General features: G+C 43.6%; 1 protein-coding gene across 1 annotated transcript in view; it reads left to right on the top strand.

The window, feature by feature from the left end:
* Positions 1-19,248, top strand: part of ADCY1 (adenylate cyclase 1) — a 268,804-nt gene that overhangs the window by 144,915 nt on the left and 104,641 nt on the right. Inside the window, exon 5 of the mRNA XM_075921701.2 lies at positions 11,596-11,723. Within this exon, the coding sequence (XP_075777816.1) occupies positions 11,596-11,723 (128 nt within the window). The remainder of the gene's footprint in view (positions 1-11,595; positions 11,724-19,248) is intronic.

Raw genomic sequence — 19,248 nt, 5'->3', positions numbered from 1 at the left:
GAGCAAAGCCGCCCAAGCGGTGGCTTTGCTCGGGTGTCACTGGTCTGCCTGGGGGGGTCCAGCGGCTTTGCTGGACCCCCCCCCAGCAGACCAGGGAGACAGGAGCAAAGCCACACGGGTAGCGGGGTCCCTCCGCCTGTGCGGCTTTGCTCGGGTCTCCCTGGGGTGCTGGGGGGGAGGAGGCGCAGCTAGTGCGCCCCCCCCCCCCCCAGCAGACCAGGCTTTTGTTGCGGGAAGCCTCGGGTAGAGCAGCTGGGGTGCTGCCGGGTTGGTCCTGTGGGAACCTACCGGGCAGCGCCCCAGCTGTTCTGTCCCAGGCTCCAAATTCAACAGCTGTTGAAACTGATCAGGCTGATTCCAGGAAGCTGGGGGCAGAGCAACTCTGCCTCCGGCTTCCTGTAGTCAGCCCCTGGTCAGTTTCAGTGGCAGCAGCTGAATCTGGAGCCAGCTCCGACTTACATACAAATTCAACTTAAGAACAAACCTATAGTCCCTATCTTGTACGTCACCCGGGGACTGCCTGTACTGACAAATACCTATGCCTGTAGAAGTGAGTTGCAGTAGGAGGATTTCTGTTTAATAATTTAAGAAAATGTTATGGAAGGGAACGTACATATCCTTTATTATCTTGCTTTATACTTCCTTTTTTATTTTCTAATTGGGGATGTTTCTTTCCTGGACTTAACCAGAATTAAAAAAATAGGCAATAAAAGTAACGTGATCTGCTTATTTTTAAATGTGAATTTAATGTGGTATGGCAGTATACATCTTATTCAATTTTGCTTTTACAAAGTATCCTACAATTATTACCATTAACCTTAGCCGATAGCTAAATATAAGGAATTATGGGTCAGAAACTGAATATTTGAATTTGCAGTGTTTGTATGATTTTTTGTGCAGCGTTATCTCCAAAATAATCTGTCATTCTGCTTCTTGTATAAAATATTCTAACCTGATGGAAAAAATCTATACAATTTAATAGGAATGAAACCAGTAAGGGTCTATAGATTTTTTAAGCCACCCTATAGATTTCTATAGTAGAGATATATTGTACTTCCCTATTAAATTCTATAAGGTGCTTCAAAAAAATCTCTAAATCCATATTAATTTTCTGTTAGGTTTAATAGGAGTTTACAGCTGGTCATGTTTATTCAACTGAAAAGAAGCTAGACGGATAGCAATAGTTACATTACTTCTTATCAGTTTTATGGCACATCTTCAAAGTTCTGTACAGCCATGAACTAAAGAATTATGGCTCTTTATATAAATAGTACAAATGTTCTTGATTTTTGTGGGAGCAGAATTAGGCCACAGATTACGAAAATAGATGAAAGATTGAATGGGAGCTGTTTTTCTTCTTTTTTTACCCTTGATATTTTTTGGAGGGGTTTTTGTTAATGTTCTAACAATCATTTTACATTTACTTCCTATAAGAAGGATACAATTGTGATGGATTCAGTCTGTGTTAAATAGGTTAAGGGTTGGATGCTTCTCTGGTGTAAATTACTGTAGTTTCTTTGAACTCAGAGGTGCTATGCCACCTATTTGCAGCTGGAAATACGGTCCCATGTCCCTAACTGATATAAATAACTACAGTGAGCTACTCATATAAAGGCTGCAGGACCAGAGCTGCCAGCAAAACTTGTGGCTATCCTGGACAATAGGGACTGACAAAGAGGAACGGAAAAATGAGGGGATAGCAGTGAGAAGTGAAAATGGGGAACAAAGAAGTAAGGAAAATGTGGAAGGAGGTGAGGGAGCACCAAAAACCTGCTCCCTCAGTCAAGAAGGGAATTATTGATCACGCCTGTGACCACCATGAATTGAAGACTCCCTAGAGGTAAGAGGGGGAGGTGAGGTCCTACAGTCCTTTCTCTCTTCTGCACTGCATAGCCACAGAGAACACCCTGCTCACATTCCTGTTACACTTCCGGGTGCTCTTGCACAATCCCTCCTGGGGCTTCAGTGAGAAACTGAAAAGCCAGGGATGTTCATTTTAGCAGTTTCTCTCCTCCCTTTGACATGGGGGGGGGGGGGGGGAGCAAACACATCTTTTTTAAAAAAACAGGGCAATAATGTTATTTCCCTACTTTAAATGATTCCAAACATGCGTGGAGGGAAAAGAGACCAAGAGGAAGGATGTTAAGAGGTGCGTAATTCACTAATTATGTAGTCAATAGAATTTTTATTGAGCAGGTAGCCCGGCTCCTACTACATTTAAACTGCTGAGCCGCAGCCGGAGTATGTCCCAGACCTGGCGTGAACCAAGACTGAGCAAGTCAAGCTCAGTCCCAGCTCATGCCAGGTCCAGGAGCTACAGCAGCAGAGGCAGCAGCATGTGGAGGCAGGGAAAGGTGAGGGGAGGCTTCCACGAAGCCACCTCTGCCCACAGAGGGATAGAGGCAGCAGCATGGGTGGGCGGGCAGGTGGCACCACGGATATGGTGCTAGGGGGAACCGTCTTTTTAGTCTGGCTTCCCCCAGAACTTTCACTTGCTCCCCCTCACCCCTTCCTGCCTCTGATTGAGGCAGCAAGGAGGGGAGAATGTGAGTAGTCGATTCCACTAACCGATAAACATAGGCCTATTAGTTGGTTAGTCAACTACTTGCTTACATCCCTTCCCAAGAGCTGTCACCTTGCAGCCTGCCCAAACATGCCCCATATGTCTACTCTGTTTTGTGAGAGGCCAGTCTCACAATTTTTGCACAGTAGAGGCTGGACTGAAAAATCACTCAAGAGCCTAAGGTTAGATAGGAGTTTTCACTGAGAGGATGAAGCTCAGCACAATTTCTGAAGTGAGCACAAACTGACTCCACTATTTAGTTTAAGTAGCTGAATAGGTATACGGGACCAGTATTTTTGTTGTTTTCTTTTTAAAAATCTCTAGTCCTTGTAGTTTATAAATAGGTTCTTAAGCAGTAATTGAATTCACATTCATTCTTTCTCACTGGTATAAGAACTAAGTATTTCTATTGATCATGTCTGCGAGCTGTCTGGAGGATGGCATGGGGCTGCTGGAGTCTGCAGTGGAAGACATGGAGAACCCTGAGTTTGCATTTTCCCCTTGCTCTTGCTAACCCCCATCCTGTAACTCTGCACAGCAGAACTGAGCCCCACGTTTAGCTTCTCTGGTGAGTACACTCTTTCTGTAGCTGAGCTGATGCACCTTCTCTTGCTTTTTCTATTGACAAAAGAAGTTATTACTTACCCGATTTCTCTTCTGCCCCCACTCCTGGATTGTGACTCAAGAATGGCTAAACAATAAACTTGTTCAAAGAAGATAACTTCAAAAAAGGTCACAAATAGGCCTATAGAAAGTATGTTGGATCCACATGTCAAACATTGAGCTAACTGTATTTAAGTCCTAAAAGGTCAAATTTAGCCCTGAAGTGAATGGAGTCATCTTAGGGATACATCTGGCATTTAGATTTTAAAAGCTTGTTTATCTTAATTCAATTTAACTAGGTTTTTTTCCTCTTGTTTTTTGGTGTACTATAGCCCAGATAGATTGTTGTGGCCACAGAGCTTCCACTGTGCTCCAAATCTGTAGAGCCATGCACATCTGCAGGTATCTGCATCCGTGAATATTGAGGCAGATATCCATGGCTCATTTTTGTGACTGTAGATGCCGATGTGGATACAAAATTTTGTATCCACGCTGTGCTCTAAAAACATCTGCTCCTTGCATTGGTGATTTTCTTACATCTTTAAAAAGAAATGGAAAGCTCCAACGGTTACATCTGTACTTGAGCTGGAGGTGTATGTCCAGTAGGGCAGATATAGGTGTAGTAAAATGGAAGTGTAGTCATGGCACTGTGGGCATTAATACAGACTAGCTGCCTATGTACTCAGGGTCCTGAGCAGATATGGACTCGGAGTGGCTACCTTCATCCAATGTTGCTGCTGCTGTACTTGTATTTTCAATGCACTCACTCAAGCAAAATATCTGTTTGAGAGTAGACATGGCAGTGTTTTCAAAATGTTGACCTATATCTGTTCGTGTAGCAATACATTTACACCTATCCTGTCCAAAAAGGGAGTTGCATTGAACAACAATATGATGCCTTGTCCCTTTAAATGTTCGGGAGCACAGTGTTCTCCCCTTCCTTAGTGCAAAGCTTCACTTTCATGTTAGTTTCAGATTTGCAGCCAAAACAATAAAGCCCATGCAGCAGACAGCTGTATGCCCATCAGCATCTGTCTGTCTCCTCAGCTGGCACCAGAAATATAACCAGCAAAAAGCAATTTCTAAGTGCTGAGCTAGCAAAGCATTAGCTTCAGTGGGACGTAAGCATATATCAAGAGTTCCTTAAAGGTCAAAACTTTGTTCCTACTTTGTATTGTGGTCCTTTCTTTGTCTATGAATTCTGTTTGTTACTTTTATTTTGTTAAAAAAACTCTTTAACCTCTGAGCACGAAACATAATCTGGGTTGGGCTGTACATGGGGCCTCATCTAATGTATCTGAGATTCCAGCTTTGTATTCTGTTGCCCTTTGTGTCAACCAGGACTTTTGCAAAGAGAACTTGAAGAGATGTAAAAACAACAGTACCTATTCTGAATTAAGAAAGCTCCTCTGGCCATCCTCAGAAGAGACAAACTGGCTTTCAAGCCACTTCAGCTGAAAATTTGTAGTATATATACACAAGGGGCTTGATCTAATGTGTCTGAGATTCTGCGCGTGTGTGTGTGCGTATTAATGGGAAAAGATCAAAATAGCTTTATCATGTAAAATAATGTATTTTAAAGAATATGTGTGCTTCACAGTTGCCCTTCAAAATTATGCTTTATTGCCTAGGAACCCAATGTTGCATACACATATGAATATACTTAAATTCGACCACTACAACAAGAGTCTTAGTGAGAAGTATGCCTATATCCGATATTTAGGAATATTCTCAAAGATTGTATTGCAAGTTTTAAGTAAGAAGGACTGCAGATCAAGCCCTTAATATTTTGAAGGCCTTGGCTAAAAGAAAGTATTAATGGAAGGTATTATTACTATAAACAAAATACCTCCGAATTTATAATCCAGGAAGTCCATCCTGACATGAAACGGCCTAACAAATTAAGCCTTTTTAATGGAGCAAATTATGGAGCAGCACTAGCTGTTCTAGAGTAAAGGCTGAAACCCACTTTTGGACCCACCCTCTATAAAGCTTTTTTTCAGTTTCAGATTTGGTAGGTGTATTTTACATTTAGTAGGTGTGGACCACAGATGTCTGACCTAATCAGAAGTTATGTTAACAAAGCTACTTTAGAAATATGAATGCAGAAAATTAATTGGGCTACATTGCTTCTTCATCACCTATCTACAAAATGAATTGAATGAATGACTTAGTTGTATTAGACAGAGCTTGGTGTGTAAACCACATTTGAGATTATATCAGGAGAATATACTCAGTTAATAGTAGACTATTTGTTGTTTTTTAAGTTTACCCTGTACAGACTAACTCGGCTACTCGGTATCTTTTATTGAACCCACTTCTATTAGTGAAGGGGACAAGCTTATGAACTCCGCCTCTACCTTTTGAGCCCCCTTGCACAAATAAACCAAACCAAAAACACTTATGAAGGACCTGCAGCTAAATCAGCTATACTGCTTTGAAACATCCCACTATATTCTTTATCAGCTCTTTTCCTCCCTCATATCTATTTGTAGCAGCTGACTAATACACAGTCATCTGTAAGAGCTTGTTTGATTTTCTTCTTGCTGCTCTCTCTCTCCGTACGAGGTTGATTCCCAGTGCTAATAGCGAATCTGCATGAGAACTATCCCTTTACCTTGATATGCAAATCAACAAAAAGAAGCCCCTTCTTTTTCTCTCTTTAGTTTTATAGATACTCCCAGAAAGCACCCAAGTCAACACAATTCCCCAACAGTTCTAGTTATAAATTCAAGTTACAATTGATTCAGGCAACTCCTGTAATAGTTGATCATTTTGGCCTTCTGAGTGTAATAGAAGGCACCAGGCAGGGTCTGTTAGCATTTCCAGCCCACTGCACCCACTAACCAGGCCATCCACCTGCAGGGTTTTATCAAAATACTTTCAAAATGAGCTGTGGGAGAGTTCCCTCCAGGCAAGAGAGCAATTTGTTGGTATCAGGTGGAGGCCTAAATCTACAGCGTCACAGATGGCAGACTCTTTCAAGTTGCTAAGTAACCTTTACATTTTCAACTGAAATGGCTTATAAACTTGTTTGTCTCATCTGAATAGGGCCAGCAGAAATTTTCTTATTTCAGACAGCATTCTGCTGTTTTTACATCCGTTCTTCAAGTTATCTTGAAAAAGTCCTGGTTGCCATCTCGGGATATGCAAACCTGGAATCTCAGATACATTAGATCAAACCCCTTCATATATAAAAATATGGAGAAAATGTGAAGACTAATATGTTCTAAATCATACCCTATGGCATATTAAACAGTTAGCTGTCCTATTAACATGTCTATGTTGTTAGAACAGTGTTTTTCAACCAGTGGTACGAGTACCCTCAGGAGTCTGGGGGACAGGGAGTACATCAACACAACCGAAATTTGGAGAAAACTGAATTTTTGTTTTAAGTTTTACAGCGCTTTATTATTTTTGTACCTTTTACACCTAAACATTTCATTGCCTGCCCAGCTACGATTAAGTTGTTTAAAAAAATGTGTTGCAATGGTAGAAAAAAAATGTGTGTGTCTGAAAACTGGGATTACTGGGGGTACTTATATATATTTTTAAAAAGGGGTACTTTATAAAAAAAAAAGGTTGAGAAACACCGTGTTAGAACATTCCTGGAAAGAGTGACCTGCTTTCTTAATTGATGCTCTGTGAAAAGGATTTGAGCAAAGCACTCACCATTCATTTTATAGAATTCACTCTCTTTTCTGATCAAGGACAGATGTTGATTTTATATATGCATATACTTTATATGCTCTGTACATAATTTATCTTACTATGTTTTAGAAATGTGCGTCTGTCTGTCTGTCCATCTGTGAGTCCATTTGTTCAGGAACTCCTAAACGGTAAGAGTTAGGACCACCACATTTGGTCTGCAGCTTCCTCATATCATAACTTAAAGCAAGGTCAGGGTTTGGTTTTGCCAGGATAATGGGATGTGCCTGGAATGCTATTGTTTCTCATAAAATGGAAAGGGTGGGATGGGCAAGAAGAATAGATATACTACAGAATGACGGGGGAAGAGGACAGAAAGCGGCAAGAAATGGGGACTGAGACAGCTATAACCCACTGGGACAGAAGGGGTGAAGAAAGGGATAACTGTCTACTATATATTTTAAAGAGTTAGTCTGTGGTCTAGCTGTCTGTCCCCTAGCTGGGGGACATGCATCTCTCCTCCGACTGTGCCTGCTACAGCTGCAGCTGCAGTGGCCTGGCCCTTCTTACCTGGGTCCAAACTGCCGTGGTGAGAGAGAGCTAAAGTTGTCCTCTTTCCCCCAGGGCAGCCTGAATACTGAACCCCTCATTCCCAGCCCACCCACAGAACAATTGTTTAAATGGAGTAAAACAAAACTTATTTAAGTAACAAACCCAAGGTACATTTTCTATTATATATGTGTATGTAAGTACACACTTGTTCACTAGGCATTTTTATGGAAACACAGCCAACAATTCTTAGAATCTTAATATTGTTACAAAGTTATTTGCTCTTTGTTGTTACAAGTATGTGTGGTGATGGGAGTGAGTTATGTGCTATTGCTTCTGTTCCCGGATGGGATCGGTGTCATTGTAATTTGGTCTACAGCAGGGGTTGGCAACCTTTTCAAAGAGGTGTGCCAAGATTTAATCCTCTTGCCCTGGGCCATGCCACTCTCCCAGGAGGCGGGGATGGGCTCTCTCTACTGTGGACCACCTGGGTCAATGCACACCTTTCTACAGACCACCAGTTGCTAATGGAAACTTACCGTTAATTACATAATTACACCTGAGCCATTTTGCTAATGCTGCAGCTAGGGAGAATTTAAATTATTAAACAGATTAAGCATTTTAACTTTCTCATGTCAGTTTATCAAACTTCATTTTAAATAAAGTAAAATATCAATTTCTGTTCAACACAAAAGGTTTCAATGTTTTCTTTATTTTATGGCAGGAGTGGAGAACCTTTCTTAGGTGAGAGGATTATTCTAGCAGTGGGTGCTTGAGATTCTGTGGCCTGCATTGTGCAGGGGGTCAGACTAGATGATCATAATGGTCCCTTCTGACCTTAAAGTCTATGAGTCTATGAGACACTGACCCACAGAAAAATCAGTTGGGGACCACACAAGTGAGAAGCAAAAAAACTCCCAACCCTCACTGATGTGGTCCCCAACAGAAACACCTCACTCCTCTGGCACACCAGCTCCACAGGGTGAGGGGACGGGACAGGGAGGACTAAGGTCCAGGGCTTCCCATAGGCCAGATTTACTTTTCAAAATCCAGAGTTAGTGGATTTTGTGGACCTCCTTATGTTCTGGGGTGGGGACAAAAATGATGGGTTCACTGTGCAGGACAGGGCTGCCAGCGAGTGGGATAGTGATAGGGGTGCAGGATCTGGGTGCGAGGTGGAGTGTAGGAAGGGTTGAGAGTGCAAAGTCTGGGTGGGAGGTAGGATGCCGAAGAAGGCTGGGAGTAGGGTGTCTGGCCAAGAGAGAAGGTGCAGCAGCAAGGGAGGGTTTAGGAGCAAGCTGGGGGTGCGGGGTCTTGGGAGGCAGATAGGAGGTGAGTGAAGGGGATTGGGATGCAAGACTCTGGGCATGAGGAGAGGCACTTACCTGGCTTCATGCCCCCTTTGCTCCCAAGCACTGCCCTGAGCACTCCCATTGGCAGTGCCTTCTCGTGCAGGATGAGCGCTAGGCACTCGGTCAGCTCCCACAGATCCTCAGGCCACAGGTGAGCCAGCGGCTCTATAGGCCTCCAGGGCCTCAGCCATGCAGCCATCACAGGCCAGTATGTCCCCCCAGCACAGGAAGAGGTCTTTCTTGGGCTGCGGCAGCTCAGCGAATTTAGATACGTAGATCTAGGCCACTATCTTGAAGCTGCTGCTGTAAAAAGCCCTTGGGCAACTGCACCATCTCAGCACAGGTCTCTACTTGCTGGCAACTCCAAGGTGCAGAGGACTGGGAGCAGCTCCGCTGGGTTTTACCTTGGAGCTACCCACCTCTGCCCCCCAGCAGCAGCTGCAGTGGCCACTGGAGTAGAAGAAGGTGGCATGGCCAAACTGGGAGCCCCACACACCAGATGCAGTCCCACGGAGGGAGGGAAAGGGCCACGCAGCACGGTGGTGTGGCAGTGAGTGGCAATGTCCAGAAAATGCATGCCACCAGAAGCCAGCCTGGAAGCCTGCGAGCAAAGCTCCAGTGGAACTGCCTACATGCTCTGCGGGGTGGGGGGGAAGAGGGTTGCTGTGCAGCAACAAGGAACAATGACAGTGCACAGAGCTGTTTCTTGGTCGCTTCTTCCCCACAAGTAGTGAAATGTCTGATGGGTTTTTCAGGATGTTCGCATGCCAGGGAAAATCGGCTCACGTGCCATAGGTTGCTGACCCCTGGTCTACAGTTACCTACGCTTTTCATGGCATAAGCAAGTTGCCTCCACGCTGTGGCATGTAATTACACATAGCAGGGAAAGGATCCTGCTCTTGGGGAAACAGTAGGAAAAGACTCCGGCAGCAGAGAAGGCTCGGGTAGTGAGGAGTATGTGGGTCACTTAAATAGCCAAATATATCAGTGTAGATGTGGGAGGCACTGCTTGGGCATGCAGAGAATCATGTAGGGTATACTTATACTCTGTTCTACTTTCCTAAGCTGTGTACATGGCTTTTTATAGACCTGTAGTTCTCTATGCGCCAGTAAGTGTAGATCTACCTGTGGGGAAGTGTGATCAAATCACTGAGCCTTCCATTTTCTCAGTCAGACTGTGGATTTAGGAGGAGAGGATAATTTTAATCTTTTCACATCATATTGACACTTAATAACCCCATGAGACATGTGCCTTCATTGTCCCAGCCATAACAGTGGCATCCTTTAATCTGGTTTATTTAATTACTCTGTGTCACCACTCTGGCCAGGGGTTTTGTGCAATCCTTGTTGCAATGGATACCATCACATACCCTAGTCTTTTCTTATATAACTGTGGTATCATGGGCTGTGATTGAAGGTCCAGCTGGGGAAAGCAAGCCAAGTTCCTACCCCTTCTACATGAAGCCACACCCCTTCCCCTTGACACCATGCCCTTTCATTTCCCCCTTCCCCGCTGCCCAGCCAAGCCCCATCCAATCCCAGTTGAGGGCTGGGGCAACCTCGCTATGTGCCCCTAGTCTTTCCTGGCTGCCAGGTAAACAGACTGCCACATGGTGTAGCCCCAACCCCTCCCTTGCCTACATTATCCACCATCCATGTGTGGTATTGCTAGACACTGACCAGGAGGTTGCAGAAAACAGTCCCACCTACATTGCTCTGGATTATTGGTGAGGACTATATTGTAATTTTCCATATCCTGTACCAGCTACATCTAACAAATTTCCTGATTTCCAATTTCTTGTTACCTTTCACCACTCAACAGAATCACTGTTGCAAATAAGCAACAATTTCTAGTTCCATGGGTGAAGTCCTAGCTGGCAGCAGTATATTGGATCACTGGAAAACACCTTTTATGTCAGGATTTTGGACAAGAGTCCAAGGGGTGGAATTTTGAGTGCTGTGCATTCTGGGACATGGCTAGCTTTTCATCCCATTCCCCGGATGCTAAGGGAGTGAGAGGAAAGTCCTTGCATTCTGTGCATGCTTCTCACATCTGGCTGGTGAAGGGAATTCCATCCTTGCAAATATCTGGCAAGCAACTCAATCCCACTGATGCTGAATTATTACTAAGCAGTCTTCTAGTTTGCAAGTGGTGAAGGTGCTACTGAGAATAAAACAGTTGTCATCATCACCCATCATTTCTTCTTCAAATCATGGGAGATTTAGTCATACACTTGCTACTGAAGAACTTGCTAACCCATGTAAATATGTGACAAATTCAATACCATGACTGCATCTTCTGTTCTACTCATATGTCATGTTCACACATTTAAATTGAGAATGAGTTGGCCCTGTCATATTTATATATTGGTAAGACAGTCTAGTAATGAGCATCCTCTTAAAAAATACCACCACCATTGTAACAACAAAAACACCTGCCTTGTAAATTACAGATGGGTTTGAGCCACATATTAATCTCAATCCAACTTCCCTAATATTTACAGGTTGTTGGGTTTCAGACTTTTGACTTGAGCTATTATAGACATACAGTCGAGATGCAATGTTTGGGTCTAAATGTATGCATTGTTTGTGGCTTTTAAGATATGGTGTTTTCATTTGAGGCATCTCTACTGAAAACCATATAATCACAATGTTACACTGGAATCTGGAATTATAATGCTACCCAACTGAACAATGCTAGACTGACTACCCTATTTGATATACAAAAAGTGACAGTTCAGCAGTAAGACCTCAGGGCTTCTGCATTGTAGATTGTTTAAGATGACCACATAAACATTATATGAACAAGTTTTTTATTCAGAAATGTGATTTCTATTGTAAGTATTTTTAATGGATTATTCCTGTCTGTTTTTATTAAAGGAAAACCACTGCAGAAGAATTAAAATTCTAGGGGACTGTTACTATTGTGTATCAGGATTGACACAGCCCAAGACTGACCATGCCCACTGCTGTGTTGAAATGGGACTGGATATGATTGACACTATCACGTAAGTATCTGTCACTGCATTCAGACTTGAGTGCCCAAATGGGAACTGTAGCATCCCTGAAGTGTTTGTTATGTGTGCTATGAAAGGAATGGTAGTTTCTTCTGGAACTATGCTCATTTAAACCTTTATAGTGATTTTTTTTGTGCCTTGTTTTTACACAGGGCATTTTAGGCAATGCTTCTCTACTCCATTCCTAGGAAAGAGATTGAAATCCAGGACCTCCATGGTAGCATTTTCTGAAATGCTTCCAGTTCCATGTGCAAGGCCAGGTAGACAGGCAAAAACTGCAAGGTCTCAATGCATGGATAAGATGACGGTATAGAGAGGATGGGTTTAGATGTGTTAAGTGCTGTGGAAATTTTTGGGTAAGGGAGAGCCTACAGAAGATGGATGGGCTCCATCTACACCAAAATGGAACCAGATTGCTGGCACCTAACATTAAAAATGTCATAGAGCAGCTTTTAAACTAAGGGCTGGGTGAAGCCTATAGGTGAGGAGGGGCACATGGCTCGGGTAGAGATATTTTTTAGGGGACGGTCTATTGGTATATATTCTCTATGACCTAGTAAAGTATATTATAAAGAAGAGAGGATGGAAGATGATAAAATATGCGTAAGAACTTATGAAAAAGAGTACCATTCAATCACATTGTGTAATGGCAGACAAGTTTTTAAAGTGTTTGTATACAAATTCTAGCTGTCTAAATAGTAAAATGGGTGAACTACAGTGCCTCTTCTTAAATGAAGATATTGATATAATAGGCATCACAGAAAGTTGGTGGAATGAAAATAATCAATGGGACACAGTAATACCCTAGTAAACAATATATCGGAAGGATAGAACAGGTTGTGCTCATGGGGAAGTGGCACTATACATGAAAGGAAGTGTAGACTCAAAAACTGATACCACATTTGCTATCCACCAGTCATTTGCTACAGAAGCTGATTTAAAGCATAGGTTACAAACCACAGTTAGAAGTTCTGCAATTTCACATGTGAGTTTCTTTCAGAACTCTTTGGTGAATGCCATCTGGTCCTGGGGTCTTATTACTGCTTAATTTATTAATTTGTTCCAAATCCTCTAATGAGATCTCAATCTAGGACAGTTTCTCAGATTTGTCAGCTAAAAGGAACGGCCCAGGTTTCTTTGCAATGACCTTTTTGTCCTTGAGTGTTCCTTTAGTGCCAGCAATCTGGTTCCTCCGATCATCCAATGGCCCCACTGATTGTTTAGCAAGCTTCTTGCTTTTGACGCGCTAAAAAAATTGCTACCACTTTGACAGTCTTTTGCTAGCTGCTCTTCAAGTTCTTTTTGGCCTTCCTAATTATATTTTACACTTTATTTACCAGAGTTTATGCTCCTATGTATTTTCCTCACTAAGATTTAACTTCTTTTTAAAGAATTATTTTTTCTTCTCCTTTTTTTCCTTCTGCTTCTCCTTCTTCTTTTGTTAAGCCACACTTTTTTTGTTCTGTGTTTTTTACTGTTTTTTAATTTGTGGTATTCATTTAAATTGAGCCTCCATAATGATGTCTTTGAAAAATTTCCATGCAGCTTGCAAGGGTTTCACTTTTGTCACTGTATCTTGTAATTTCTGTTTAACCTCCTCATTTTGAGGTAGTTCCCCTTCTGAAATTAAATACCCTGGTGTTGGGCTGCTGTGTTTTTCACCACAGGCATGTTATATTTAATTATAGTATGGTCACTATTTCCAAGCGGTCCAGCTATAGTCACCTCTTGGATCAGAGTGGGCTCCACTTAGAACTAAATCAAGAACTGCCTCTCCTCTTGTGGGTTCTAGAACCAGCTGTTCCAAGAAGCAGTCCTTCAAGGTTTCAGGGAACTTTATCTCTGTATCCCATCCTGAGGTGATGGGTACCGTCACTGTGGAGATAGTTGTGCAAGAAGCAGGAGATAAGCTTGGGACTGGTGGGATCACAGCACCCTGCAGCTATGGGATGAGTGGCTACAGAACTTCCACATGCAGAAGGCCACCTTCCTTGAGTGGCTCGCCCCTGCCCTCAGGTGCCAAGACACCCACTTGTGACCTGCCATTCTCATGCAGAAGGGCGTGGCCATCACCTTGTAGAAGTTCAGCATGCCAGACAGCTACCCCTCTGTCGGGAACCAGTTTGGTGAGGGGAAGTCTACAGTCGGGGCCGTGCTTATACAATTAGTGAAGACCATGAACCAGGTGCTGCTATGGAGGGTTATCACTCTGGGGAACGTGGACCACATTATGGATGGCTTTGCTGCTTGATGGAGGGAGTGCTAATGGATTCCCCTCCTGTTCCTCCTCCCGGCAGATACCCATGCACATGATCAGACTCCTCCTCATCACTGCATTTGGCTGGCAGTGGATACTGCCTGAGTGCAGGCATGACCCTGTGCTATGTGCAGCACAGCAGAGTGGTTCCATGACCCCAGGCTGCTTAGTGGTGGCTTGTCGTGGGAAAGTATCCCACCATGGAGGCCCACCACAGAGGCAGGCTGCTCCAAGAACCTTGTGAGAGGGATTGAGGGGTTCCTGTGTGAGCATGTCATGGGGCTGAGTGCTCCATGTGTACAGGCTATTGTGTGGTCCCCAGGCTGAGCAGGCCAAGAGAATAGCACATAGCCCCTTGCAGCCCATCTTGCCCCCATGCACAGATACAGAAAGTTATAGAACTCCCATGAAGGGCCCTCCCCAGGTTTATCCAAAGCTTAGGAGACATCCTGGGAGGAGGGACCACCTCCAGGGTGAGGAGCAGGTTCTGGCTGGTGGGCAAGGTCATCTGGCTGGCTGCTTCCTCCTTCTCCTTCTCCTGCTCCTCCTCCTCTGCTACCCTACCCTCCTGGAGACTGACACCGATTGCGTCTTGGCCAGACTCGACAATGATGGGAGACGTGACCAGCCCCCGCTCCTAGAATGGCATCTAGCTGCTTGTAGTAGTGGCAGCTTTGTGGTGCTGCCCCAGAGCATCTACTCTATTTCCTGGCCTTGTGGTAGGCCTGCTGGAGCGCTTTTATTTTCCTCCAGCGCTGGTTAAATGTCTGGGTGTGGCTTTTATTGGCCAGGTTGGCGTCAATCCAGCCGTAGACTTCTGCTTTCCTCTTCATGGTGTGTAGATCCTTCCCCTCTTCCCCCCCAGACCTCAGTGAGGTCCATGATCTCTGCACCAGTACAGGCCAGAGCTCTCCTGCATCCCTGGCCAATGGCTGCTGAGGGAGCAGCAGGAGTGCTTGTAGCTGTGGGATAGTCTGCTGGAGCATCGGGGTTGCTCATGGCTGCCTTGGTTGTTGTTGTGCGGCATGGAACTTGCACAGCTCACCACATGGGACTTCTCCTGCTGCCAGCACTTTTAAGCTCTGCAGGAGGAGGGGAGCAGTGGAGATGCCAAGTGTAGCCAGAGTGGTCAGAGCTGCAGCTGCAAGAGGCCTCCAGAGGCCAGTTATCTCAAATTAGCAGCACCAGAGCATCCACACTAATACTATTTTGAAATAACAGTTTTGAAATTAGCATTATTCCCTGAGGAAAGCAGGAGAACAGATTTCAAAATAAGTGGCCCGTTATTTCAAAACTAGCCAATTAGCCCATCATAAGACAGGATTTTCAGGTCTCTCCTCCACATCAGTCTTCTCTCCTGAGCCTCCGGTCTCTCGCTCCTTCTCTCTCTGTCCTCCTCCTACTGCCTCCCCCTCTCTCCCTTTCAGTTCTCCTCTGCCTCTTGCCTCTCTCTCTCTGTCTCTCTCTTTCTCTTCTCCTCCCCCTCCTGCCTGTCACTCGGGGGACCGCGGAGCCCAAATGGCCGTTTGGGCGCCGCATTCTCCATGCTGCATGAGGGTGTGAAGCCCAAACAGTCACTTGCACCACTTGCTCCCACGCAGCAGCCGCGCAGAGGTCAGACGAGCGCCATGGTGGGAGGTGAAGGGGGATAGAGCAGTGACGTTCATGGGCAGGGGGCAGGGCCTGGAGCCGCTGTCACGCCACATGTCACTGCCCTTCCCCCTTTCGCCTCCTGCCGTGGTGCTCGACTGACTTCTGTGCCGCTTAGCCGAGCCGCCGCGGGGGAGCAAGCGGCGCAAGTGGCCATTTGGGCCCCTCACTCCCCATGTAGCACAGGCCGCCGAGACGGAACAGCCAGCATTTCAGGCAACAGCGCCCCCCAGTGGGAACAGTCAGCATTTCAGCGTTACAGACTGTCAGACACTGGGCTATTATTTCAAAATAATGGGGTTGGTAGTGTGGACACTCGGCTTATCAATTCAACCTAAGGGGGGTTATTTCGAAATAATGCCCCAGTGTAGACTAGGGTCAAATGAAATTAATAGGTAGCAGGTTTAAAACAAATAAAAGGAAAGACGTTACACATCACACAGTCAACCTATGGAACTCCTTGCTAGAGGATTTTGTGAAGACCAAGACTAAAACAGGATAAAAAAAAGTGCTTGAGAAATTAATGGAGGACATGTATATCAATGGCTATTAGCAAGGATGGGCAGGAATGATGTCCCTTACCTCTGTTTGCCAGAAGCTTGGAATGGGCAACAGGGGATGGATCACTCAATGATTACCTGTTCTGTTCATTCCCTCTGGGGCACCTGGCATTGACCACTAGCATAAGACAGAATGACTATTCTTATGCTCTTATTTAATCAAATTGATGAGAAAAAATGAGTTTGAGTGTGTGCACGCACATGTTTTGCTCAGTGAGGGAGAGAGAGAAATGGGGAACTCATGCATTACCTCTGTTGCTATTTGCCATAGCCATGTGCATTGAACCAGTAAGCAGGGACTCTATTAAAACTGCTTTCAGTTCACCCATTTGTATGTAAATTCCAAACTGACTTTGATGTATATCTCTGGTGTGTGTTCATATTCCCAAATCAATTGTTCACTCTGATTTTTGCCTTTCTGTGTGCCATTTTGAAACTTTTATTTTGTTTTGCCTTTCATCAGAGATGTAATGTGAAATTCATTTTGCCTCTCAGAGAAGTTTTTGTTATGCTTCAGAGCTCTGAACTGATTGCCTTTGTATCAAAAGACGTGTGAATGTGAGAGAGTTCTGAATGAGTTGCTGGTTACTAAGCAAAAGCTGGAAATGTATTTTATATACTGACCTCAGGAGGAAGTGGGGAGAAGTTTTGTGGTTTCTTCATTACTCTGTATCTCTCTCTCTCTACATATATATACTGTACATGCATACGCAAATGTATATTCATACTACATATACATAAACACTGAGTTGTATAACTCACATTTCACTACTGATTTTAAAGAAAGTGCCAGTGTACTGTCTTTCTGTCTTAGTTAGCCCCTCAAGTTTATCTATCCTGAATGTTTGAAGGCAATATCCAATAGAGACATGTGATAAATGAATTACATGTAACTTTGATTATTTCACCTCCTCTGCTCACTGATCCATCTCTCTCAGGACTTTGGGCTACTATTCCAGTCACTATTGATAGTTTCATACACTTGCCATGTCCGTGTTCTTTGTAAATCAGCTTCCCGTAGAAATGTTTCCTTGGTAGCCCACAGGTGAAATTTGCAGCCCTCCTGTCCTAGCCTCCAAAATTCTAATTGACCAAGTTGCAGAATGGGCAATTTCAGTTCTTGCTCAGTGACCTCTAAGGGTGCATCTACACAGCAGGGCTTAACTTGAAATAAGCTATGCAAATTGATCTACGTCAATTGCATAGCTTATTTCGAAATAGCTTATTTCGAGATTGGGAGCATCTACACAGCACTTATTTCAAAAGAGCACTCTTCCTCCAACTTCCCTTACTTCTTGTACAATGACGGTTACAGAAGTTGGAGTAAGAAGTCCTCCAGCTTGACAGTATTTCAACATTATTTCGAAATAACCGTCTGCTGTGTAGATGAGAACTAAGTTATTTCAAAATAACACTATTATTTCAAAATGATGTTGCTGTGTAGAAGTACCCCAAGTCTTGAAATGGGAGTTTTCCAGCTTCCCTATAAGGAGTGGGAGGACTTGGCAGTCACTTCTATCCAAGAAATGGTCCTGAATACCAGCCTTAAATTGGTAAGATATTAAGTACTTTTTAGAGGCATTCTAAATGCATTAGCTATATTTTTGAGAGCTGAACATCTGGGCAAAGACAGTAAGGACCAGGGCATGTTGCAATCTAAATATGTACAAAGTCCATTTAAGTCAATAGGACCAGTGAACATGTAAACAGGATAATAGAGACCATATTTTCACAATCAGAACATTATGAAAAATAGTCCTCATAATATTTTTAAAAAACACTCTCAAACTTTGTTGTAAGTATTTCTGTCTATCACATAATATCTATACAATACCTGATGGTATGTTGTGTTGTAAAAGTAGTACTGGACCTTGCAACCTACATAATTCAGAAGTGACTCTGCCCCCTGTATGTAATAACACCATCTGGAAAACATGCTTATAGAATCTGAACCGCATGCTGATGGAATCTGAAATGCATACTGATGAACACACACTATGATGTATTCCATTCATGTAAAATAGGAGCCAGATCATGCTGCTTCATGATGGGAAAATGTTTTAGGAATCTCCTTAGTTATTATTATTCCAAATTCTTTTCAGAGATGGGTTTGTCTGCATTGAAGTTGTGGCAAGATTGTGTCTTCCAAACCTGGAAGATCTTTTGGTGGTACATGGCAATAGACTAGGGGTGGGCAATTGCCAGCCTGCAGGCTGGATCTGGTCCACCGGGGTTATCTCTTAGTGGGCCCTGCACTGCTATATTTACCTGAACAGCTGCAGATAATGGTGATTGCAGATCCTGTTGGCTGCAGATCACTATTCCTGACCAATGGGAGTTGCAGGAATCAGTACCCTGGTCCACACTGCTTCTCACTGCTCCCATTGGCCAGGAACAATGATCCATGGCCAAAAGGAGCTGTGAGCACTGGTGCCTGTGGCTGTGCAGTAATTATAGCAGTGGTGGCCCACCAGGGATAACCCTAGTAAACTGCTGCCATGTTATTGCCCACCCCTAAATAGACACACAATTTTATATCTCCATACCCACTCTGGAGCTTCGTGGTGGTATGACTCCATGAGATTTCCTTGAAGGAGAATTCCATAGTGCGGATAAAGGAGGAGAACAACCTGATACAGCAGGTGGCTATATTCCATTTCTATCTCCTTGTAACAAACTGGTTCAGGCATGATTAGTTCCTATGTCCCTTTACTCAAAACAACCAACATTTTAAGAGTTTGGCTAAACTTGTCCATTTTCAGCCATCTATCCATTCAGTATAAATTCCTGTGGTATATGTATATATTATGAAATTTGTAAAACATTATAGGATGAAAAGCCATATACAAACCTAAAGATATATTTTTGTTTCTTATACTGTGTAATAATAATAATTATTACTTGAAGGATGTTATATAAACAGAGTTAAAACATAGTAATAAGGAATAGTTCAGTAATTCAGATATACACAATAGGGTCAGAATCAATATTGCCTTGACTAAATGAATGTATTCTACAAAGCCATCTATGCATAACATTCCTTCTGAGA

This window comes from Pelodiscus sinensis, chromosome 2, assembly GCF_052426305.1.
Source record: "Pelodiscus sinensis isolate ZL-2025 chromosome 2, ASM5242630v1, whole genome shotgun sequence".
NCBI classification, from domain to species: domain Eukaryota; kingdom Metazoa; phylum Chordata; order Testudines; family Trionychidae; genus Pelodiscus; species Pelodiscus sinensis.
This window is presented reverse-complemented; position numbering and strand designations above follow the sequence as displayed.